Raw genomic sequence first — 25,507 nt, forward strand, 5'->3', positions numbered from 1 at the left:
TGGGGAACATTTTGCATATTTTGTGTGTTTGCCGTATAATAAACTTTTCTTTGGCAAAAAGGGCATTAAAATAATAAAAACTTATAAGCAACTGGTAGATTTGATGTTGATCTAGAGCTTTAAGCGTTGAACGTTTTGAAAACAAACAAACAAACCAAATAATAACTTACTTCACATCAAATATTACACTTTAAAATATTTATTTTGGGAAAATATTTAATATTTGTTTTCGTTTTTGACATAAAAAATAGGTTTTCTTGGACAAAAAGGGCAACAAAAAAATACAAAAATAAATAAATTATAATTAATGGATAAGTGTAAAATTAATTAGGTTTTTTTGGTTTAAAAAATACAACAAAAAAAAATGTATGAATTATTTTTAACACTTTTTTGAGTGGGACCCTTTTCGGTCTTCAAGAATTTTAGTTGGATTAAAAAAAAATGTCATTGCTCAAAAGATAATAATGAATCAAAATCAATGTTGAAATATTTTTCGGGAAAAATATTGCATATTTTTTTGTTCTTAACATGAAAACAAAGTTTTCCTAGATGAAAAGAGCATAAAATTAACCCACCCCAAAAAATAATATAAAATTTGAATTGACGGATAAGTGTAAAATAATTAGGTTATTATTGGTATAAAAATACAAAAATAATAATATGACTTTTTTTTTTTTTTTTACACTTTTTGGGACCATTATGGGTCCTCAATAATTTTAGTTGGATTAAAAAAAAATTTAATTGCTTTAAAAAATAACAATGAATCAAAATCAATGCATATACATATTTAAGGCTCCAATCACTTCACATCAAATATTGCACTTTAAAATATTTATTTGGGGGAAATATTACATTTTGAATTTTTTTTGTTTTTGTTTTTACACACATATATATATATAATTGACAGAGAAGTTTAAAAGTACAAAATTAATAATGACAATAATAATAAAAACCCTTTTTTTGAGTGGGGACCCTTTTTGGTCCTCAATAATTTTAGTTGGATTTAAATAAATGCCATTGCTCCAAAAATAATAATGAATCAAAATCAATGTTATGAATTATTGACATAATCAAGGCTCCAAGTTCTTCACCTGTGCTGCTGACCTCCACTCAGGACCTTGTGGACCGTGGAGTGAATACTCGGAAGACCCCCTCAGTCCCACCTACACGTATTTTTATGAGTCTGGGGACTCTCCTGTTTCTAAGGCTGAGGTTGGCCAGGTGGTTAAAAAAGGCTGCCAACTTTGAACTCTTAAAACTGATTTATGGAAGCATCGCCACAAAACACTTTGTCAAATAATACTACTATTTTAAAATACCACACCATACTGATAGTGGAACCTGGAGTATCGGCCGATACTGACATTGATCCCATACGATATCAGCTGGAACCATACATGCTTGTATTATTTAGTAGTGTGGATTTTAGAGAAGGTTTGATCAAGTGAAATGAGTCAAACAAAAAACAATGTTAGTTCTGTCTCAAATGGACTTATGCTGACTTTTAGTTGAAGTGGAGTGGTAATGTATCAGTTTTATATAGTAGTCACAATAATTCATGAAATCAAGCTCATGACGCAGTAAGTTGAACAATGCAGACACAATTGTCACTGGATACTTTCTAGTATAGTAAGTAGTCAGGCCTTAAATTCAATTGATTGGATTTGAGACTTTTTAAGACTTTTTATGGTGCTTTGAGTCGAGTGAAAATAAGTCTTGACAAAAAATGTTAGTCAACAAAATTAATATTGTTTCGCATGTCCAGTTGTAATGATTTTACTGACGATTTTGTGAAACTAAAATGGGGAAAAAAAAAAAAAAAAAAAAATTGCCATCGTAAGCTAATAATACTAACATAGGCACTCGTAAACGTGTTAGCATATAAGCTAATGCATTTCAAAATGCATGAAAACACTCCTACAGACATCACACATGGGATGCTTTAGTGAGAAAGATATGTTTTAGTTATATTGTAAAAGTTATAAACGTCGCTTGGATTGGCGAGCAAAGAATCCATACGAGTAGAAACGCTATGGAGGGCACTGGCATCAAATTCCAGATGAGCTAATATATGCCAAAAATAACAAGGTTTTCCAATTCGAACTTTAAATATCTTGTCTTTGCAGTCTATTCAACTGAATATAGATTGAAAAGGATAGAAAAATCATTCTATTTTGTTTTTATTTACCATTTACGTGACAACTTCATTGGTTTTGGAATTCGTACTAGCCATATTTTATGAGGCAGAGAGCATAAACCAAGGCACAACAAAAAAGTGCACTTCCCCTGTTGAATTGGACGTATTTCCCAGATAATAGAGAGAGAACAATATCTGCACACACGCCGACAAAAAGGAATCATTTATAACATGGGTATAACCTAAAATAACCTAAAAAGAAAAATGCAGAAATCTCAATCCATGATTTTTTTTTAACAATTTATATGTGTGATACAGCTGAAAATAAGTATTTGAACACCAACATTAATATTTATCTATAGTAGCCTTTGTTTGCAATTACAGAGTTCAAACGTTTCCTGTAGTTCTTCACCAGTTTTGCACAGACTGCCTGAGGGATTTTGGCCCACTCCTCCACACAGATCTTCTCTAGATCAGTCAGGTTTCTGGGCTGTCGCTGAGTAACACAGACTTTCAGCTCCCTCCAAAGATTTTCATTCGGATTTAGGTCTGGAGACTGGCTAGGCCACTCCAGAACCTTGATATGGTTCTTACGAAGCCACTTACTGTGTTCTTTGGGTCATTGTCATGTTGGAAGATCCAGCCACGACTCATCTTCAATGATCTGACTGAGGGAAGGAGGTTTTTGGCCAAAATCTCACAATACATGGCTGCACTCATCCTCTCCTTAATACAGTACAGTCGTCATGTCCCATGAGCAGAAAAACACCCCCAAAGCATGATGCTACCACCCCCATGCTTCACATTAGGGATGGTTTTCTTGGGATGGTACACATCATTCTTCTTCCTCCAAACACGCGTAGTGGAATTATGACCAAAAAGATCAATTTTGGTCTCATCTGTCCACAAAACTTTCTCCCATGACTCCTCTGGATCATCCAAATAGTCATTGGCAAACTAGAGACGGGCCTTAACATGTGCTGGTTTAAGCAGGGGAACCTTCCGTGCCATGCATGATTTCAAACCATGACGTCTTGGTGTATTACCAACAGTGACCATGGAAACTGTGGTCCCAGCTCTTTTCAGGTCATTGACCAAGTCCTGCCGTGTAGTCCTGGGCTGATTCCTCACCTTTCTTAGCATCATTGTGACCCCACCAGGTGATATCTTGTATGGGACTCCACTCCACTCATGTTTAGCTTCTTCCATTTTCTGATGATTGCTCCAACAGTGGACCTTTTTTTCACCAAGCTGCTTGGCAATTTCTCCAGAGCCCTTTCCATCCTTGTGGAGTTGTACAATTTTGTCTCTGGTGTCTTTGCTCTTAGTCATGCTGAATGTTTGAGTCTTACTGATTGTATGGGGTGGACAGGTGTCTGTATGCAGCTAACGACCTCACACAGGTGCATCTGATTCAGGATAATACAGTGGAGAGGAGGACTTTTAAAGGCGGACTAACAGTTCTTTACGGGTCAGAATTCTAGCTGATAGACAGGTGTTCAAATACTTATTGAAATTGTTAAAAAATCATAGATTGTGATTTCTTGATTTTTCTTTTTAGGTTATCTCTCATACAGTGGACATGCACCTACCGTGAAAATTTCAGACCCCTCCATGATTTCTAAGTGGGAGAACATGCAAAACTGGCAGGGTGTTAAAATACTTATTTTCTTGACTGTATGTATATATATATCCATCCATCCATCCATTTTCTACCGCTTATTCCGTTTCGGGGTTGCGGGGGGCGCTGGCGCCTATCTCAGCTACAATCGGGCGGAAGGCAGGGTACACCCTGGACAAGTCGCCACCTCATCGCAGGGCCAACACAGATAGACAGACAACATTCACACTCACATTCACACACTAGGGCCAATTTAGTTTTGCCAATCAACCTATCCCCAGGTGCATATATATATATATATATATATATATATATATATACTAAATAGGTAATATACCATAGTAAGCATAAAAATATTAAATGCATAAATAATCTTTGTCTCAATAAAAGGAAAAAAAAAGTGTTCAAGATTTTGATCATAATTCTTGTTCTGTGTAGTTTGTGAACACTTGTTGTTGTTTGAACCGTCTCTTAAACTGAATCATATTGGTGCTTTGTTGGATTTATTTGCTTTATCCATTCCATAATTTAATTCCACACACTGATATATTCAACTTTTAAGTGTTGTACGAGCATACAGATGTTTTAAATTAGACTTTCTTCTGAGGTTATATTTCTCCTTTTTTTGGTTGAGAAGAAGTGTTGTACATTCTTGGCTAGCAGGGTCCAGTTTGCTTTATACATAATTTTAGCTGTTTGCAAATGCACCAAATAGTTGAATTTAAATAATTGTGATTTAATAAATAAAGGGTTGTATGTTCTCTATAAGGCTTCACGGTGGCAGAGGGGTTAGTGCGTCTGCCTCACAATACGAAGTTCCTGCAGTCCAGGGTTCAAATCCAGGCTCGGGATCTTTCTGTGTGGAGTTTGCATGTTCTCCCCGTGAATGCGTGGGTTCCCTCCGGGTACTCCGGCTTCCTCCCACTTCCAAAGACATGCACCTGGGGATAGGTTGATTGGCAACTCTAAATTGGCCCTAGTGTGTGAATGTGAGTGTGAATGTTGTCTGTCTATCTGTGTTGGCCCTGCGATGAGGTGGCGACTTGTCCAGGGTGTACCCTGCCTTCCGCCCGATTGTAGCTGAGATAGGCGCCAGCGCCCCCCGCGACCCCGAAAGGGAATAAGCGGTAGAAAATGGATGGATGGATGTTCTCTATATCCAACATTATGTATTATTTTAATTGATCTTTTTTGTACGCACATTTGTAGTTGTTTCCCCATATATGGACCGCTCGCCTGTATCGGTTGGGGACATCTCTACGCTGCTGATCCGCCTCCGCTTGAGATGGTTTCCTGTGGACGGGACTCTCGCTGCTGTCTTGGATCGGCTTTGAACTGAACTCTCGCGGCTGTGTTGGAGCCACTATGGATTGAACTTTCACAGTATCATGTTAGACCCGCTCGACATCCATTGCTTTCGGTCCCCTAGAGGGGGGGGGGGGGTTGCCCACATCTGAGGTCCTCTCCAAGGTTTCTCATAGTCAGCATTGTCACTGGCGTCCCACTGGATGTGAATTCTCCCTGCCCACTGGGTGTAAGTTTTCCTTGCCCTTTTGTGGGTTCTTCCGAGGATGTTGTAGTCGTAATGATTCGTGCAGTCCTTTGAGACATTTGTGATTTGGGGCTATATAAATAAACATTGATTGATTGATTGATATTTCTACACAAATAAAGACAAATAAAGGTAGAATACTAGTAACCACAACAAAAAAAAAACAACAATATTATGATTTGTACATTTTCAGAATGTGCTTGTTCTATTTTTAAACAAAGAAAACTGGTACGGCGGGGTTGCAGCTTGCTGCGATGTTTGTTCCCCCGGGATGCAAACGGACCACTCCAAACAGGACGTGCTGGTAGGAGCATGATTTATTCTTGGAATAAAAATCAAAGCACCGCCAAGAACAGAAAACAAGTCGCAAGAAACACGTGCCAATCGCACTCGAAGCTAAACTTAGCAGGGGCTATGAGACAAGTGAAGTGAATGATATTTATATAGCGCTTTTCTCAATGCACTTCTACATAGTGAACCCAATATTTAAGTTACATTTTAAACCAGTGTGGGTGGCACTGGGAGCAGGTGGGTAAAGTGTCTTGCCCAAGGACACAACGGCAGTGACTAGGATGGCGGAAGCGGGGATCGAACCTGGAATTCTCAAGATGCTGGCACGGCCGCTTTACCAACCGAGCTCCTTTGAAATACCGACAAGAAAACTTAGGTGACGTGAGCATGGAGCAAACAAAGAAGCCAGGACGAGTGTGAATAAATAGCTCTTTGATTAGTTGTCCACTGCAGGTGAGCGTGCCGACCACTAATCAGAGGCAGGTGAACGCAATTAATCCCCATAGAAACCAAAACAAACCCAGAGGTGCACAAAACAGGAACTAAAGGAGTCCAAAAATAACAGAACATAACAAAAACATGATCAAGGCCCTGCGATGAGGTGGCGACTTGTCCAGGGTGTACCTCGCCTACCGCCCGAGTGCAGCTGAGATAGGCGCCAGTGACTCCCCGTGACCCCAAAAAAAGGGACAAGCGGTAGGAAATGGATGGATGGATGGATGATCAAGGCCACGGATCATGACAGAAGACAATCGGAAGTTGTCTCTAAAGTTAAAAAAGGTTCACCACACACTAGGTGTGGTGAAATTTGTCCTCTGGATTGGACCCATCCCCTTGCTCACCACCTGGGAGGTGAGGGGAGCAGTGAGCAGCAACAGTGGCTGCGCCCGGGAAACACTTTTGGTGATTTAACCCCCCATTCCAACCCTTGATGCTGAGTGCCAAGCAGGGGGGTAATGGGTACCATTTTCATAGTTTTTGGTATGTCTCGGTCGGTGTTTGAACTCAAGACCTACTGATATCAGGGTGGACACTCTAGAAAGGTATTTTTAAGCTTTTTGAGTCCTGGACATGACTTTAAAGTGAATCTGGCAGTGGAGGCTCTTCTATTGGGTCTTGGGGCACGAGGAGGTTAAGCCCTTTACCACTGTTACCCCAAGGTGGCCCTCGGCAAAGACCTAGTACCTGACTGCCCCCTAGCCAGGGATACGGTGAAGACCTCGACGGCGGAGCAGGCGGAAGACGGTAGATTTATGAACTATCACGACGGCTGCGATGGCGGAAGAAGGCTGCAGCAGAAAAGGGTCCCCAGTGGTCTTGGACTCCATGCCACTGGACCCTGACCCGGTTCTGTCAAGGATCGTGTTGTGACTGTCTGTGCACCAGTCTCCCCACGTTAAAACAAAGTCACGCACAGGCATCTTCCATAAAGGGATACACCCCTACCAGGAGGATCGTCATACTCGATGATGATTTTTAAATTATCATTCTTTGATAATTTACCACTGTTACCCCAGGTGGCCCTCGGCAAAGACCTAGTACCTGACTGCCCCTTAGCCAGGGATACGGTGAAGACCTCAACGGCGGAGCAGGCGGAAGACGGTAGATTTAAGAAGTACCATGACGGCTGCGATGGCGGAAGAAGGCTGCAGCAGAAAAGGGTCCCCAGTGGTCTTGGACTCCATGCCACTGGACCCTGACCCGGTTCTGTCCAAGATCGTGTGGTGACTGTCTGTGCACCAGTCTCCCCACGTTAAAACAAAGTCACGCACAGGCATCCTCCATAAAGGGATACACCCCTACCAGGAGGATCGTCATACTCGATGATGATTTTTAAATTATCATTCTGTGATAATTTACCACTGTTACCCCAAGGTGGCCCTCGGCAAAGACCTAGTACCTGACTGACCCCTAGCCAGGGATACGGTGAAGACCTCGACGGCGGAGCAGGCGGAAGACGGTAGATTTAAGAACTACCACGACGGCTGCGATGGCGGAAGAAGGCTGCAGCAGAAAAGGGTCCCCAGTCGTCTTGGACTCCATGCCACTGGACCCTGACCCGGTTCTGTCAAGGATCGTGTGGTGACTGTCTGTGCACCAGTCTCCCCACGTCAAAACAAAGTCACGCACAGGCATCCTCCATAAAGGGATACGCCCCTACCAGGAGGATCGTCATACTCGATGATGATTTTTAAATTATCATTCTGTGATAATTTACCACTGTTACCCCAAGGTGACCTAGTACCTGACTTCCCCCTTAGCCAGGGATACGGTGAAGACCTCAAAGACAGTAGATTTAAGAACTACCACGACGGCTGCGATGGCGGAAGAAGGCTGCAGCAGAAAAGGGTCCCCAGTCGTCTTGGACTCCATGCCACTGGACCCTTACCCGGTTCTGTCAAGTATCGTGTGGTGACTGTCTGTGCACCAGTCTAAAGTCACACATAGGCATCCTCCATAAAGGGATACACCCCTACCAGCAGGATCGTCATTAAATTATCATTCTGGGATTTTACCAGTCCGGCCCACTTAGGAGTAGATTTTTTCTCCATGCGGCCCCCGATCTAAAATGAGTTTGACACCCTTGGTTTATAAGCTTTGAGGCGCCTCTGTGTTTTTTCCTTGGGGGATCCAGCGACGTTCTAGTTGACTTGCCGTCCTCGCGCCTGAAACCTTCCGCCTACTTCGGACCGTCGCGCGGGAGAGTAGAGAAAGGCGTAGGTTGCAAAAAAAAAAAAAAAAAAGCCTTGCTTGCGTTGGCGCGCGTGGCGAGCGAGCGAGCGGACACAGGGCCAGCAGTGTGTGCCCTAATTAAAGGTGCCGCGCAGTCCGGCACTGAGGTGAAGTTTGTCCCGGCCAGGACTTCAGTCACACGACGGTGAGGAATGTTCCATCCGCGCTCGGAATCTTGCTCATTAACGCCGCCGCCGCCGCCTTTTTTGGGCTTTTTCACTCGCCGTCGCCACAAAGACGAGCCTTAAGCGTGACGTCATCAATGATCCATTCAGATTAGGGGTGTCCAACTTATTTTAGATCGGGGGCCCACATGGAGAAAAATGTACTCCCAAGTGGGCCGGACTGGTAAAATCATGGCACGATAACTTAAAAACGAGAAAATTCCCGCAGAGATTTTGATGGGTCTGCTATCTGTGCCCTGGACCTCTGGCCGGGGGTCCCAGGAAGCCGCTGTACTTTTAAGACGGTGCCGAGTGTCCGAATCCCGAGAGTTTTAAGGCATACTTGCCAACATTGAGACCTCGTGGTCGGGGGTGGAGCGGAGGCGTGGTTGGGGGTGTGGTCGGGGGCGTGGTTGGGGCGGGACGTGGTTAAGAGGGGAGGAGTATATTTACATCTACAATTCACCAACTCGAGTATTTCATATATATTTCATACATTTATATATATATATATATATATATATATATATATATATATGTATGAAATACTTGACTTTCAGTTAATTCTAGCTATATATCCATCCATCCATTTTCTACCGCTTATTCCCTTTTGGGGTTACGGGGGGCGCTGGCGCCTATCTCAGCTACAATCGGGCGGAAGGCGGGGTACACCCTGGTCAAGTAGCCACCTCATCGCAGAGCCAACACAGATAGACAAAAAACATTCACACTCACATTCACACACTAGGGCCACTTTAGTGTTGCCAATCAACCTATCCCCAGGTGCATGTCTTTGGACTAGCTATCCATCCATCCATTTTCTACCGTTTATTCCCTTTTGGGGTCGCGGGGGGCGCTGGCGCCTATCTCAGCTACAATCGGGCGGAAGGCAGGGTACACCCTGGACAAGTCGCCACCTCATCGCAGGGCCAACACAGATAGACCGACAACATTCACACTCACATTCAAACACTAGGGCCAATTTAGTGTTGCCAATCAACCTATCCCCAGGTGCATGTCTTTGGAAGTGGGAGGAAGCCGGAGTACCCGGAGGGAACCCACGCATTCACGGGGAGAACATGCAAACTCCATACAGAAAGATCCCGAGCCTGGATTTGAACCCAGGACTGCAGGAACTTCGTATTGTGAGGCAGACGCACTAACCCCTCTGCCACCGTGAAGCCCTATTTTATTACATATATAAATAAAATAAATAGTTGAATTTCAGACGACACCTATCAAATACACAGTAATAAAAACACAGTTGTTCTACTAACTGTACTGTGCTTGCTGGTTACTAAAAAAAACAACAACACTTACCTTTCACTATTTGAGTAACCTTTGCTCTGCCATTTGCGTACTGGCAAGAGTCACTTGCCGTCAGGTGCGCACCACCACATAAATCTTTGGCCAATCAAAATGCAACCCCATAACGCTATAACCAACATTTACCAGGAGATGGCGACAGACAACATAGAATCACTCTACATGGCTGTAACTTCCTCGTTCTTCTGCGTCGTCTCCTTGTGTGTGCAGTTTTTTAGTAAAATCCGTAGATGTTATAACGTGATCGGGCAGGCAAGCTGTTTATATAGTGGGAACGCGGAGAGTGAAAACAGGCTGTCCCCACTCATGTCCGCATGGAACTGGAGGGGGCGTGTCCTCCAGCTCCGCTGAATTCCGGGAAATTTTCGGGAGAAAATGTCTTCCGGAAGGTTTTCGGGAGAGGCGCTGAATTTCGGGTGTCTCCCGGAAAATCCGGGAGGGTTGGCAAGTATGTTTTAAGGTCCCCCTCATTGGATAATTTTTTACACGGGTAAGTGCGCCGTGTATTTCTTGAATCTCCGGCTCTTCGCTTTGTATGGACTCATTGATCGTTTACAAACTGAGTTCGGACAGGAAGTGACGCCAGAAAGACCACGCCCTGTGGATGTGATTTTTAAAATAAAAAAGATAGCGTGTGCTTTGTATTAGCTGGCCGTCGAGGGAAGACTGCGGAAAACGTCGAAGCCGGATAACCCCTTAAACGAATAATTATTTAGCCTAAGCCTCGTTTCAGCCACGCTAAACCAGCGTTTAACTTTCCCCTTCATGGATAATTTTTTACACGGGTAGGTGCGCCAGCTATTTCTTCAATCTCCGGCTCTTAGCTTTGCATGAACTCATTGATCGTTTACAAACTGAGTTCGGACAGGAAGTGACGCCAGAAAGACCACACCCACACAGGAAGTGACGTCAGAAAGACCGCGCCACAGCCAGCTTCATGGTAAAGCGGTTTTGTAACTAGGAGCTAACCACTGGAAAATGAAGACGCTTGTGGAAATTACACATGAATACCTTAAAAGAAAGCGATTGCAGCTATTCGAGATACAGCACTTTTTAGACGGCTAGAGAACTTTCCAATACCCAGGTCAGCTGGGATTTTACACACCGAAAACTTTGTCCATTTGTTGAAGGAGCGACAGCGAGAATGCGAGCTCCTGTGGATGTGATTTTTTTTTTTAAAAGGTATCGTGTGCTTTGTATTAGCTGGCCGTCGAGGGAAGACTGCGGAAAACGGTGAAGCTGGATAACCCCTTAAACGAATAATTATTTAGCCTAAGCATCGTTTCAGCCACGCTAAACCAGCGTTTAGCTTTCCCCTTCATGGATAATTTTTTACACGGGTAAGTGCGCCAGCTATTTCTTGAATCTCCGGCTCCTAGCTTTGCACGGACTCATTGATCGATTACAAACTGAGTTCGGACAGGAAGTGACGCCAGAAAGACCACGCCCACACAGAAAGTGACGTCAGAAAGACAGCGCCACAGCCAGCTTCATGATAAAGCCGTTTCGTAACTTAGACACTCGTGAAAATCACGCATGAATACCTTAAGACAGACAGACCTGGGCATTTTGTGCGTCCCTGTCCGGCCCACGTGAGGCCAATCATAAATTACAAAATAATTTGTCGGATGAAGAGCGCTCAAGGGAGGCTGATGCGTTGATGGTAAAATGGCAAACCCAACAAGGACTTTTTTGCCAAATTTCACACCCCCGGAGATGCGGCCGTCAGGACTAGTTACGTCACTTCTCACAAAATCACCAGAAAAAGTAAGTCGTTTTCTGACAGAGTTTATTAAGGACTGCTTATTGGACTGATATGTCTGGAGAAGAGGGGCGCATTTGAGAACGTGTCACTCTCCCGACGCACTGTAACGAGGCGGGTTGAGACCATCGCTGGAAACGTGGAGCTTCAGCTGAAGAACAGAACGGCCGACTTGGACTGTTTTTCGCCGGCTTTGGGTGAGAGCTGCGATGTACGTGACACCACCCAGCTGCTCATCTTCTTACGTGGGATAACCGCAGACTTTCAAATCACGGAAGAGCTGGCAACCATGCAGTCAATTAAAGTGACAATCACAGAAGGTGAATGCGTGTTTGGACATGTCAGGACGGAAATGGGACAAGCCGGCAGGTGTGTCAACAGATGGTTGTCCAAATCTGACGGGGAAAAATGTTGGACTTTTATAGAGGATGCAGGATAAAGTGACAGAAATGAACATTTTTGCATTGTATTATACATCGGGAAGTGTTGTGTAAGACAATGTTAAAATCACAAAACCGTCAAAAATAATCTGCTTTTGTAAAAAGTTAAGTTTCGTTAAATGAAATTATTATTATTATTATTACTATTATTTATCTTACAGTATATGAAAAATGATATTGAGTAAAATTTAATTGAAATATTGTCGACGTGGCCCCCGGAAAAAATTAATTGCCCGCCCCTGCCTTAAGAGAAAGCGATTGCAGCTATTTGGGATACAACACTTCTCAGACAACTTTCCAATGTCCAGGTCAGCTGGGATTCTACTTACCGAAATTTTTTGTCCATTTGTCAAAGGAGAGACAACGAGAATGCGAGCTCCAGTGGATGTGATTAAAAAAAACTAGCGTGTGCTTTGTATTAGCTGGCCGTCGAGGGAAGACTACGGGAAACGGCGAAGCCGGATAACCCCTTAAATCAGAGGTGTCCAAACTTTTTCCACACAGGGCCGCACACGGAAAAATTTAAGCATGCTTGGGCCATTTTAATATTTTTCATTATAAAACCATAACAAAATATATGGATTTTTTTTTAATCCTTAGGTTTTAGTCATCCATCCATCCATCCATTTCCTACCGCTTATTCCCTTTCGGGGTCGCGGGGGGGCGCTGGCGCCTATCTCAGCTACAATCGAGCGGAAGGCAGGGTACACCCTGGACAAGTCGCCACCTCATCGCAGGGCGGTCTCAGTCACTAAAATGTTAAAAATAAGTCAAATTATTATTTTATTTATTTACTTAATGCTTACAGTACATCTCTATATCAACTTGAGGTTGATATAAAGTAAAACAAATAAGGTTTTATGCCTTTTCTCTCAAAGACAACTTCGTTTTTTATAGTAAAACTGAAATATGCAGTATTTAGGTAGATAGATAGATGGATAGTAATTTATTGATTCCTTCAGGAGAGTTCTTTTATTTAGCAATTAAAGCCCTCAAAGATCAATAATACAGGACACCATTGATTTTAATTATTTAATATTTTTGAGTAATCACAGTGAAAAGTTAAATAAAATCCGACCACATATATTTGAGATCCGAAAGGTTCCCCACTCATAAAGTGATGCATTTTTATTATTATTATTATTTTGTACTTTTAACACTTAAATTTTAAGATCAACTTCCGATATATCCGTCGATTTTAAGTTTGAACTATTATTTTGTTTGTTGTATGCTCTTTTGTCAAAACTTTGATGAACCACACAACATATGCAATATTTCTTTCCACATAAAATATTTAAAAGTGATAATTTTTAAGTAATAATTCATTATAACATAGATTTGTTTGTGCTTTTTTTTTTAGCAATGGGAAAAAAGAAAAGAAAAAGACAAAAGGAAAAAAAACTGGCTGGATGGCAGCTTTGTGTCAACATTGCCACTTTGGATTTCACCTCATTCCACTTTTTTAAAAATGTTTTTGTATTTATTTTTGCAATAATTTTAAAGTAATAATTCATTATAACACAGATTTGTTTGTCCTTTTTTTTGAGCAATGGAAAATAAAATAAAATAAAGGTGGCGACTTGTCCAGGGTGTACCCCGCCTTCCGCCCGATTGTAGCTGAGATAGGCGCCAGCGCCCCCCGCGACCCCAAAAGGGAATAAGCGGTAGAAAATGGATGGATGGAAAGACAAAAGGGGAAAAAAACTGCCTGCATGGCAGCTTTGTGTCAACATTGCCACTTTGGATTTCACCTCATTCCACTTTTTTAAAAATGTTTTTGTATTTATTTTTGCAATAATTTTAAAGTAATAATTCATTATAACATAGATTTGTTTGTCCTTTTTTTTGAGCAATGGAAAATAAAATAAAATAAAGGTGGCGACTTGTCCAGGGTGTACCCCGCCTTCCGCCCGATTGTAGCTGAGATAGGCGCCAGCGCCCCCCGCGACCCCAAAAGGGAATAAGCGGTAGGAAATGGATGGATGGAAAGACAAAAGGGGAAAAAAACTGCCTGCATGGCAGCTTTGTGTCAACATTGCCACTTTGGATTTCACCTCATTCCACTTTTTTAAAAAGGTTTTTGTATTTATTTTTGCAATAATTTGTAAGTAATAATTCATTATAACATAGATTTGTTTGTCCTTTTTTTTGAGCAATGGAAAGAAAAGAAGAAAAAAAAGACAAAAGGGAAAAAAAACTGCCTGCATGGCAGCTTTGTGTCAACATTGCCACTTTGGATTTCACCTCATTCCACTTTTTTTTAAATGTTTTTATTTTTTATTTTTTCAATTTGGCAATTTTTGCAGAATGTGTGGCGGGCCGGTAACCGATTAGCTGCGGGCCGCAAATGGGACCCTGGCCGCACTTTGGACACCCTGCCTTAAATGAACAATTATTTACCCTTAGCCTCGTTTCAATTTTTGGTTTTTATGGCAAACACACAAAATATGATGTATTTTACCCCAAAAATATTTCAAAGTATAATATTTGATGTGAAGTAATTGGAACCTTAAATAGGTCAATAATTCATAAAAAAAAAAAGATTTTACGTCAATATATGTATTTTTTTGAGCAATGACTGTTAACTAATATTCTCAAGGACCCAAAAGGGTCACTCGCTCATAAAGTGTTAAAAATAAGTCATAAATTATTTTTATTTGATGTATGTTTTTAGCATGACATAATGATGTCATGATGTATGTTTTAGCATGACATGATCATGTCTTGTTGTGATGTATGTTGTGAGCATGACACAATGATGTCATTATGTATGTTGTTAGCATGACACGATGATGTATCAATCAATGATTATTTGTATTGCCCTAAATCACTAGTGTCTCAAAGGGCTGCACAATCCACAACACAAACCACTACGACATCCTCGGTAGGCCCACATAAGGGCAAGGAAAACTCACACCCAGTGGGACGTCGGTGACAATGATGATTATGAGAAACCTTGGAGAGGACCCCATATGTGGGCAACCAGCCCCCCTCTAGGGGAACCGAAAGCAATGGATGTCGAGCGGGTCTAACATGATACTGTGAAAGTTCAATCCATAATGGATCCAACACAACCGCGAGAGTCCGGTTCAAACTGGATCCAACACCGCAGCGAGAGTCCCGTCCACAGCGGAGCCAGCAGGAAACCATCCCAAGCGGAGGCGGATCAGTAGCACAGGGATGTCCCAGCCGATACACAGGCGAGCGGTCCATCCTGGGTCCCGACTCAGGACAGCCAGTACTTCATCCATGGCCAGCGGACCGGACCCCCTCCACAAGGGAGAGTGGGACAAAGGACAAAAAGAAAAGAAACGGCAGATCAACTGGTCTAAAATGGGGGTCTATTTAAAGGCTAGAGCAGGGGTGTCGAACTCAAATCCAGAGTGGGCCGAAATTTTAAATTGAACAAAGCCGCGGGCCAACGGTTGAACAAATGAACCTTTTAAAGGGGACCCAAACAAGTGTTGCGTTGAATATTGAACAAGCAAGGCTTATATAACTTTATAGTTTCAAATAATAATAATAATTAAAAAATATCAATGGCATATCAAATAAAATTTAAATAAAAATGTAATGCCTCTTTTCTATTTGCAGCCTTCTGAGGTAAATATCAAAATCAACTTTTTCCACGAGCTAATAATAAATTTGGAAATAAAATAATAATGAATTAATCAAACATTCAAGCCTTAAAAGTAGCAAGAGAAAGTGCATGAATAAATTGTTAATTATTGCTCAGTTTGCTACACTGATTTGCTTTAGATTAGATTAGATTAGATACTACTTTATTTATTCCGTCAGGAGAGGTTCTTCAGGAAAATTAAAATTTTCAGCACAATCCCATTCAAGATCAAACAAACATTACAGGGAGACAGAACAGGATCGCTGACGGGTCTGCCGGCTTCCAGCGCCCCTTACGAAAAAGATGAGATACAGCTAAACAAGGTGGGGGGGGGGGGGGGGAATGGGAGAAAAAGATAGAAGATTAAAATAAAATTACCACTGAATATGGAACAAGCAATACTTATATAACTTAATAGTGCAAAATCAACTTTCAAAAAACAAACAAAAAAACATCAATGGTAAAATAAATACAATTTAAATAAGATATTTAATGCCTCTTTTCTATTTGCATCCTTCTGAGGTAAATATCAACATTGCATTTTTCCACAGGCTAATAAATCTTAAAATAAAATGACAATGCGATGGTTGGGGTCGGGGGTGTGGGGTGGGGTTAGGTGGTAGCGGGGGGGTGCATATTGTAGTGTCCCGGAAGAGTTAGTGCTGCAAGGGGTTGTGGGTATTTGTTCTGTTGTGTCCATGTTGTGTTACGGTGCGGATGTTCTCCCGAAATGTGTTTGACATTCTTGTCTGGTGTGGGTTCACAGTGCGGCGCATATTTTTAACAGTGTTAAAGTTGTTTATACCGCCACCCTCAGTCTGACCTGTATGGCTGTTGAGCAAGTATGCGTGGTATTCACTTAAGTGTGTGTATAAGTCGCATATATTATATGACTTGTCCGGCACGCTGTTTGTAATGAGGAAAAGCGGACGTGACAACATATTGTAGACAACGCTAAAGGCTGTGCCTTTTAGGCATGCCCCCAAAATTGTTGTACCGGTGGAAATCTGGAGAAATTCGGGAGAATGGTTGGAAAATCTGGAGTGTTGGCAAGTATGAGTATTAGCGGCGAATGCAGTGTTACAGCGGCTCTGCCGCTGTATAGTACCGGCGGCCGAGCTCTAATGTTAATTTGATATTGCCTCAAGGGCCAAATTAAATTGTACGGCGGGCCAAATTTGGCCCGCGGGCCAGAGTTTGACACCCATGGGCTAGAGTATACAAATGAGTTTTAAGGTGAGACTTAAATGCTTCTACTGAGGTGGCATCTCGAACTGTTACCGGGAGGGCATTCCAGAGTACTGGAGCCCGAAATGAAAACGCTCTATAGCCCGCAGACTTTTTTTGGGCTCTGGGAATCACTAATAAGCCGGAGTCCTTTGAACGCAGATTTCTTGCCGGGACATATGGTACAATACAATCGGCAAGATAGGCTGGAGCTAGACCGTGTAGTATTTTATACGTAAGTAGTAAAACCTTAAAGTCACATCGTAAGTGCACAGGAAGCCAGTGCAGGTGAGCCAGTACAGGCGTAATGTGATCAAACTTTCTTGTTCTTGTCAAAAGTCTAGCAGCCGCATTTTGTACCAACTGTAATCTTTTAATGCTAGACACGGGGAGACCCGAAAATAATACGTTACAGTAATCGAGACGAGACGTAACAAACGCATGGATAATGATCTCAGCGTCTTTAGTGGACAGAATGGAGCGAATTTTAGCGATATTACGGAGATGACAGAAGGCCGTTTTAGTAACGCTTTTAATGTGTGACTCAAAGGAGAGAGTTAGGTCGAAGATAATACCCAGATTTTTTACCGCGTCGCCTTGTTTAATTGTGTGGTTGTCAAATGTTAAAGTTGTATTATTAAATAGAGGTCGGTGTCTAGCAGGACCGATAATCAGCATTTCCGTTTTTTTGGCGTTGAGTTGCAAAATGTTAGCGGACATCCATTGTTTGATTTCATTAAGACACGCCTCCAGCTGACTACAATCCGGCGTGTTGGTCAGCTTTAGGGGCATGTAGAGTTGGCTGTCATCAGCATAACAGTGAAAGCGTATGATGTCACCTAGCAGGGCCAAGGACCGAACCCTGGGGAACTCCACATGTTACCTTAACATAGTCCGAGGTCACATTGTTATGGGAGACGCACTGCATCCTGTCAGTAAGATAAGAGTTAAACCAAGACAGGGCTAAGTCTGACATACTAATTCGTGTTTTGATACGCTCTAATAAAATATTATGATTGACGGTATCGAAAGCAGCGCTAAGATCGAGGAGCAGCAACATAGATGTTGTTGACATGACATGATCATGGCTTGTCGGGATGTATGTTAGCATGACACAATCATGTTGGGATGTATGCTAGCATGACGTCATGTCGTGATGTATGTTGTTAGCATGACACGATCATGTCTTGTCTCTTGCTGCAGTCGTCATCTTCTGCATGGACGCCAACAACATCAGAGAAATAATGCTAGCTGCTCACAGGAGACGTCTGACCAGCGGAACTCACATGTTCTTTAACATCGAACTCTTCAACGCCTCCTCTTACGGTGAATAATCATGTCATCATCATCATTACATCATCATGTCATCATCATGCCATTCTAATGTCATCACCATGTCATCATCATCATGCCATCATCATGCCATCATCATGCTATCATCTTGTCATCATCTTTGAACGTTGATGTAAAATAGTTGATTTAAAAATGGATTTAATGGAGATTTTAAAGTTAATTTCACGTTGATTTAAAAAAAAAAAAGAATTTTAAAAACTGTATTTAAAAGTGGATATAATATTGAAGTGGATTTAATGTTCATTTAAAAATGTAAATTTAAAATAAGTTGATTTAAAAAAGTTATTTTTTGTGTAATTAAAAAAGTTGATTTATTGTTAATTTCAAAAGTTGATTTAAACAACTTGATGTGATATTGATTTAATGTTAATTTAAAAAGTTGATTTAATTTTAATTTAAAAAGTTGATTTAATGTTTAAAAAAATTTAATTAAAAAAAAGTTGCTTTTAAAAACTTGATGAAATGTTGATTTAAAAAGGTTGATTTAATGTTCATTTAAAAAAGTTGATTTAACGTTCATTTTAAAAAGTTGATGACATGTTGATTTAAAAAGTTGATTTTGATTTAAAAACATGCATTTTTAAGAAGTTGATTTTATGTTCATTCAAAAAAGTTGATTTAATGTTGATTTTAAAAGGTTGATTCAATGTTCATTTAAAAAGTTGATTTAATGTTGAATTGAAAAACTTAATTAAAAAAAAAAAGTTCATTAAATGTAGGTTTAATTTTCATTTAAAAAGTTGATTAAACATTCTTATAATATTGATTTTAAAAAGTTGATGTAATGTTCATTTAAAAGTAGATTTCATGTCATTTTTGAAAAGTTGATTTAATGTTTATTTAAAAAAGTTTATTTAAAAAAAGTGGATTTAATGTTGGTTTTAAAAAGTTGATGAAATGTTGATTTTAGAAAGTTGATTTAATTTTAATTGGAAAAGTTGATTTAATGTTCAATTAAAAAAGGTAACTTAAAAAAAGTGATTTGAAAAAGTTGATTAGATGTGAATTTAATAAATTTGATTTAATATTGATTTAATGTCTATTTAAAAAAAGTTGATTCAATAGTCATTAAAAATGTTGATTTAAAAAAATGTTGACTTAATGTTAATTTTAAAAAGTTTATTTAAAAAAAGTAGATATCGTATTAAGTTCACATAATGTTAATTTGAAAAAGTAAATTAAAAAAAGATGATTTGTTGTTGAATTAAAAGTTTATTTAATGTTGATATTTTAAAAATGATTTAATTATGATTTAATGTTGATTTAAAAAGTTGATTAAATATGGATTTAATGTTGACTTTAAGAAGTAGACTTAATGTTCATTTAAAAAATATATTTAAAAAAAGTTGCTTTTAAAAACTTGATGAAATGTTGATTTAAAAAGATTGATTTAATGGTCATTTAAAAAAGTTGATTTAATGTTAATTTTAAAAAGTTGATGAAATGTTGATTTTAAAAAGTTGATTTTGATTAAAAAAAAATATTTTTAAGAAGTTGATTTTATGTTCATTTAAGAAAGTTGATTTAATGTTGATTTTAAAAGGTTGATTCAGTGTTCATTTAAAAAGTTGATTTAATGTTGAATTGAAAAACTTAATTAAAAAAAAAAAAGTTCATTTAATGTTGGTTTAATTTTCATTTAAAAAGTTGATTAAACATTCTTATAATATTGATTTTAAAAAGTTGATTTAATGTCCATTTAAAAGTAGATTTCATGTCATTTTTGAAAAGTTGATTTAATGTTTATTTAAAAAAGTTTATTTAAAAAAAGTGGATTTGATGTTGGTTTTAAAAAGTTGATGAAATGTTGATTTTAGAAAGTTGATTTAATTTTAATTGACTGCGATGAGGTGGCGACTTGTCCAGGGTGTACCCGCCTTCCGCCCGATTGTAGCTGAGATAGGCGCCAGCGCCCCCGCGACCCCAAAAAGGGAATAAGCGGTAGAAAATGGATGGATGGATGGATGGAAAAGTTGATTTAATGTTCAATTAAAAAAGGTAATTTAAAAAAAGTGATTTGAAAAAGGTGATTGGATGTGAATTAAAAATTTGTTATTTAATATTGATTTAATGTCTATTTTTAAAAAAAGTTGATTCAATAGTCATTAAAAATTTTGATTTAAAAAAATGTTGATTTAATGTTAATTTTAAAAAGTTTATTTTAAAAAAGTAGATATCGTATTAAGTTTACTTAATGTTAATTTAAAAAAGTAAATTAAAAAAAGATGATTTGTTGTTGAATTAAAAGTTAATTTAATGTTGATATTTAAAAAATGATTTAATTTTGATTTAAAAAGTTGATTAAATATGGATTTAATGTTGACTTTAAGAAGTAGACTTAATGTTCATTTAAAAAATGTATTAAAAAAAGTTGATTTTAAAAAGTTGATGAATCGTTGATTTACAAAAGTTGATTTAATGTTCATTTTAAAAAGTTGAGTTAATATTAATTTAATGTAGATTTTAAAAAGTTGATGAAATGTTATTTTAAAAAGTTGATTTACAAATAAGTTGACTTTTAAAAGTTCAAAGTACAGTTTTTAAGTTGATTTATTGTGGGTGTAAAAGTTGTATTAATGTGTAATTACTCAATATATGTGGTGTGTTGCCAGGCAACGGTTCGTGGCAGCGAGGAGACAAGATGGACGACGCCGCTCGACAAGCCTACGCATATTTGAACACGGTGACGCTGCTGAGGACGCTCAAGCCCGACTTTGAGAACTTCTCTGTGGAAATGAAGAAGGCCAGCGAAGGACTCGGACTCAAACACTGCAGCGACTGTGCAACTGTACGTAAACATATATATATATATATATTTTCCATACATCCATTTACTACCGCTTGTCCCTTTCAGGGCTGCGGGGGGTGCTGGAGCCTATCTCAGCTGTTTATTTTATTTATTTTATCATCATCATACATATATATTATTATATTCATATATATTGTATTATTATTGTTCATGTATATTATATTCATATGTATTTTATTGTTATTGTACATGCATATTATATTCATGAATGTTTTTTTATCATCATACATATATTTTACATATTATCATACATATTATATTCATATATATTTTATTATCATACATGTTTATTATTATATTCATATATATTTTATTTATCATTAGTATTAGTGATATATTAATACTAAAGTGTATTACAGTATTAATATTAATGATATACATATAAATATATACTGAAGTGTATTAATATTAATGATATATATACTAAAGTGTATTACAGTATTAATATTAAAGATATAGTCATACTAAAATGTATTATTCTTTTTTTAATCAATCTAACAAACCACTACACAGCAATACCATAACAATGCAATCCAATTCCAAAACCGAACCTGACCCAGCAACACTCAGAACTGCAATAAACAGAGCAATTGAGAGGAGACACAAACACGACACAGAACAAACCAAAAGTAGTGAAACAAAAATGAATATCATCAACAACAGTATCAATATTAGTTATAATTTCAGCATAGCAGTGATTAAAAATCCCTCATTGACATTATCATTAGACATTTATAAAAAAATTTAAAAAAGTGTCAGAGTGGCTTACACTTGCATCGCATCTCATAAGCTTGACAACACACTGTGTCCAATGTTTTCACAAAGATAAAATAAGTCGTATTTTTGGTTCGTTCAATCGTTAAAACAAATTTACATTATTGCAATCAGTTAATAAAACATTGTCCTTTACAATTATAAAAGCTTTTAAAAAAAATCTGCTACTCTGCTAGCATGTCAGCAGACTGGGGTAGATCCTGCTGAAATCCTATGTATTGAATGAATACAGAATCGTTTTGAATCGGAAAAATATCGTTTTTGAATCGAGAATCGAATCAATTCGAAAAAATCGATATATTATCGAATCGTGACCCCAAGAATCGATATTGAATCAAATCGTGGGACACCCAAAGATTCACAGCCCTAATATATATACATATATATATATATATATATATATATATATATATATATATATATATATACTGTGTATTACAGTATTAATATTAGTGATTAATATACTAAATTGTATTACAGTATTATTAATTATATATAATATATATATTTATATATACATATATTAGTGTATTACATGATTAATATTAATGATATATATATGTATTTTTTATATATAAAGTTTATTACAGTATTAATATTAATTAAAGCTGCAAGCAGCGTTGGTCGGGTCCGCCGTTGGCCGCCGCCGCCGCCTTTTGGGGTTTGGTTACCTAATAAGTTGGTCTGCCGCTCCATACCGATGTGTGTGTCAAATTTGGTGAGTTTTGAAGCATGTTAAGGGGGTCAAATTAGGGTATTGTCTGTGTTGTATTCCTAGGGGGCGCTAGAGCACACATTTGAGTTTTGAGGTTTGTTTTTTTCATTAGCTTGCAATTGTTGCCAGTCCTGATGTGTGTGCCAAGTTTGGTGTGTTTTGAAGCATGTTAAGGGGGTCAAATTAGGGTATTGTCTGTGTTGTATTCCTAGGGGGCGCTAGAGCACACATTTGAGTTTTGAGGTTTGGTTTTTTCATTAGCTTGCAATTGTTGCCAGTCCTGATGTGTGTGCCAAGTTTGGTGTGTTTTGAAGCATGTTAAGGGGGTCAAATTAGGGTATTGTCTGTGTTGTATTCCTAGGGGGCGCTAGAGCACACATTTGAGTTTTGGGGTTTGGTTTTTTCATTAGATCGCAATTTCTGCCAGTCCTGATGTGTGTGCCAAGTTTGGTGAGTTTTGAAGCATTTTAAGGGGGTCAAATTACAGCTCAAAGAGGTAAAAATGATATTTTTTGGGAAAATTTGCGCAGGGGTTCTTTGAAGGCGCGTAAAATCAAAACCTTAGAACTTATCACAATTTTGTCCGACCACTTTTTTTAAAAGGGTTCAATCTCTCTCCTGTGCGAGTTTGAAGCCGAAACGACAAACGCACTGGGAGGAGTTTCGATTTGAAAAAGGTGACGGGTTTTTACAAAACTTTTATTTTGAAAGGGTAATTGCCAACTTCCTGTTGATTATTTCTGCTAGCTGTCAATTACTAAAATGTAGGTCTTAATGAGACCTACATAGAAGTTTTTGTTTCATGTCTTTCCGGCATTCCTACCCGAAGTTACAAGCAGTTTTGTCTGTGGTTTCTTCCTGGAAGCAGTTTTTTCTGTGTTTTATTGAAAAATTGCGCTAGAGCACAATTTTGAGATTTTTTTTTTTTTTTTTTCATTAGATCACAATTTCTGCCAGCCCTGATGTGTGTGCCAAGTTTGGTGAGTTTTGAAGCATTTTAAGGGGGTCAAATTACAGCTCAAAGAGGCAAAATTAGCATTTTATGCGAAAATTTTGCTTTGAAAGGGTTTTGCAAAATTTCTGTTGATTTTAGGTATAGGACTTTCTGATGGGGAATTTAGGTCTAGGTCAGTTCTACATAGAGGATTTTGTTTCATGTCTCTACGACATTCCTAACGGAAGTTACGAGCAATCTGTTTTTTGATTTTCGTAGGGGGCGCTAGAGCGCATTTTTCATTTTTCGGGTTTGGTTTTTTTATTAGATGGCAATTTTCGCCAGTTCTGATGAGTGTGTGAAATTTGGTGAGTTTTGGAGCATGGTCAGTGGGTCAAATTAAGGTTCAAAGAGGCGGCGGAATAATAATAATAATAATTAAAGCTGCAAGCAGCGTTGGTCGGGTCCGCCGTTGGCCGCCGCCGCCATGTCCCGAGTCCCGATCTTAGTCAGACCAACATAGAGGTCTTTGTTTCATGTCTCTACGACATTCCTAACAGAAGTTACAAGCAGTTTTGTCTGGAAAAAGGTGACGGATTTTTACAAAACTTTTATTTTGAAGGGGTAATTGCCAACTTCCTGTTGATTTTAACTGAAAGATGCCACCTATCAAAATGTAGGTCTAAGTGAGACCTACACAGAGGTTTTTGTTTCATGTCTGTCCGACGTTCCTGCCAGAAGTTACAAGCAGTTTTATCCGTTTCCTCTTCCTAGGAGCAGTTTTTCTGTGTTTTATTCAAAAATTGCAATAGAGCGCAATTTTGAGGTTTAAGGTTTGGTTTTTTCACTAGATCGCAATTTCTGCCAGTCCTGATGTGTGTGCCAAGTTTGGTGAGTTTTGAAGCATTCTAAGGGGGTCAAATTAAAGCTCAAAGAGGCAAAAATAGCGTTTTTTGCGAAAATGTTGCTTTGAATGAGTTTTAGCAAAATTTCTGTTGATTTTGGGTATAGACCTTTTTAATTGGAAATGTAGGTCTTAATCAGACCTACACAGAGGTTTTTGTTTCATGTCTCTACGACATTCCTAACGGAAGTTACAAGCAGTCTCTTTTTTGTCTCTTCCTAGGGGGCGCTAGCTTACAATTTTAATTTTTGGGGTTTGGTTGCTTAATAAGTTGGTCTGCCGCTCCATACCGATGTGTGTGTCAATTTTGGTGAGTTTTGAAGCATGTTAAGGGGGTCAAATTAGGGTGCGAAGGTGCGAGCGCGCCTTGGGTTGCTGCCCCCGAGCCCCAGGGCTCAAGACGCCTTCGTCCCACTATTTAATGCATTGTGAAAGTAATGCAGTTGTTGTATTGAAGTGAAAATATCTAGCTTCCTGTTGATTTTTGCCAAAGTATGTCAATTATTCAAATGTAGGTCTAAGTCAGATCTACATAGTGGTTTTTGTTTCATGTCTCTACGACATTCCTACCGGAAGTTACAAGCAGTTTTGTCTTTGTTTTCTTCCTAGGAGCAGTTTGTCTGTGTTGTATTCCTAGGGGGCGCTAGAGCACAATTTTGAGTTTTGGGGTTTGGTTTTTTCATCAGCTCGCAATTGTTGCCAGTCCTGATGCGTGTGCCAAGTTTGGTGAGTTTTGAAGCATTTTAAGGGGGTCAAATTACAGCTCAAAGAGGCAAAAAATAAATTTTTTAGGAAAATTTGCACAGGGGTTCTTTGAACGCGCGTAAAATCAAAACCGGACAACTTATAAAAATTTTGTCCGACCACTTTTTTTAAAAGGGTTCAATCTCTCTCCTGTGCGAGTTTGAAGCCGAAACGACAAACGCACTGGGAGGAGTTTTGATTTGAAAAAGGTGACGGGTTTTCACGAAAACTTTTATTTTGAAGGGGTAATTGCCAACTTCCTGTTGATTATTTCTGCTAGCTGTCAATTACTAAAATGTAGGTCCAAGTAAGACCTACATAGAAGTTTTTGTTTCATGTCTTTCCGACATTCCTACCGGAAGTTACAAGTAGTTTTGTCTGTGTTTTCTTCCTAGAAGCAGT

General features: G+C 38.9%; 1 protein-coding gene across 1 annotated transcript in view; it reads left to right on the top strand.

The window, feature by feature from the left end:
- Positions 1–25,507, top strand: part of LOC133534881 (atrial natriuretic peptide receptor 3-like) — a 37,586-nt gene that overhangs the window by 9,002 nt on the left and 3,077 nt on the right. The window contains exons 2-3 of the mRNA XM_061894974.1: positions 18,076–18,198; positions 20,838–21,017. Coding sequence (XP_061750958.1) covers positions 18,076–18,198; positions 20,838–21,017 — 303 coding nt within the window. The remainder of the gene's footprint in view (positions 1–18,075; positions 18,199–20,837; positions 21,018–25,507) is intronic.

Source organism: Nerophis ophidion, linkage group LG01 (genome assembly GCF_033978795.1).
Source record: "Nerophis ophidion isolate RoL-2023_Sa linkage group LG01, RoL_Noph_v1.0, whole genome shotgun sequence".
Taxonomy (NCBI): Eukaryota; Metazoa; Chordata; class Actinopteri; order Syngnathiformes; family Syngnathidae; genus Nerophis; species Nerophis ophidion.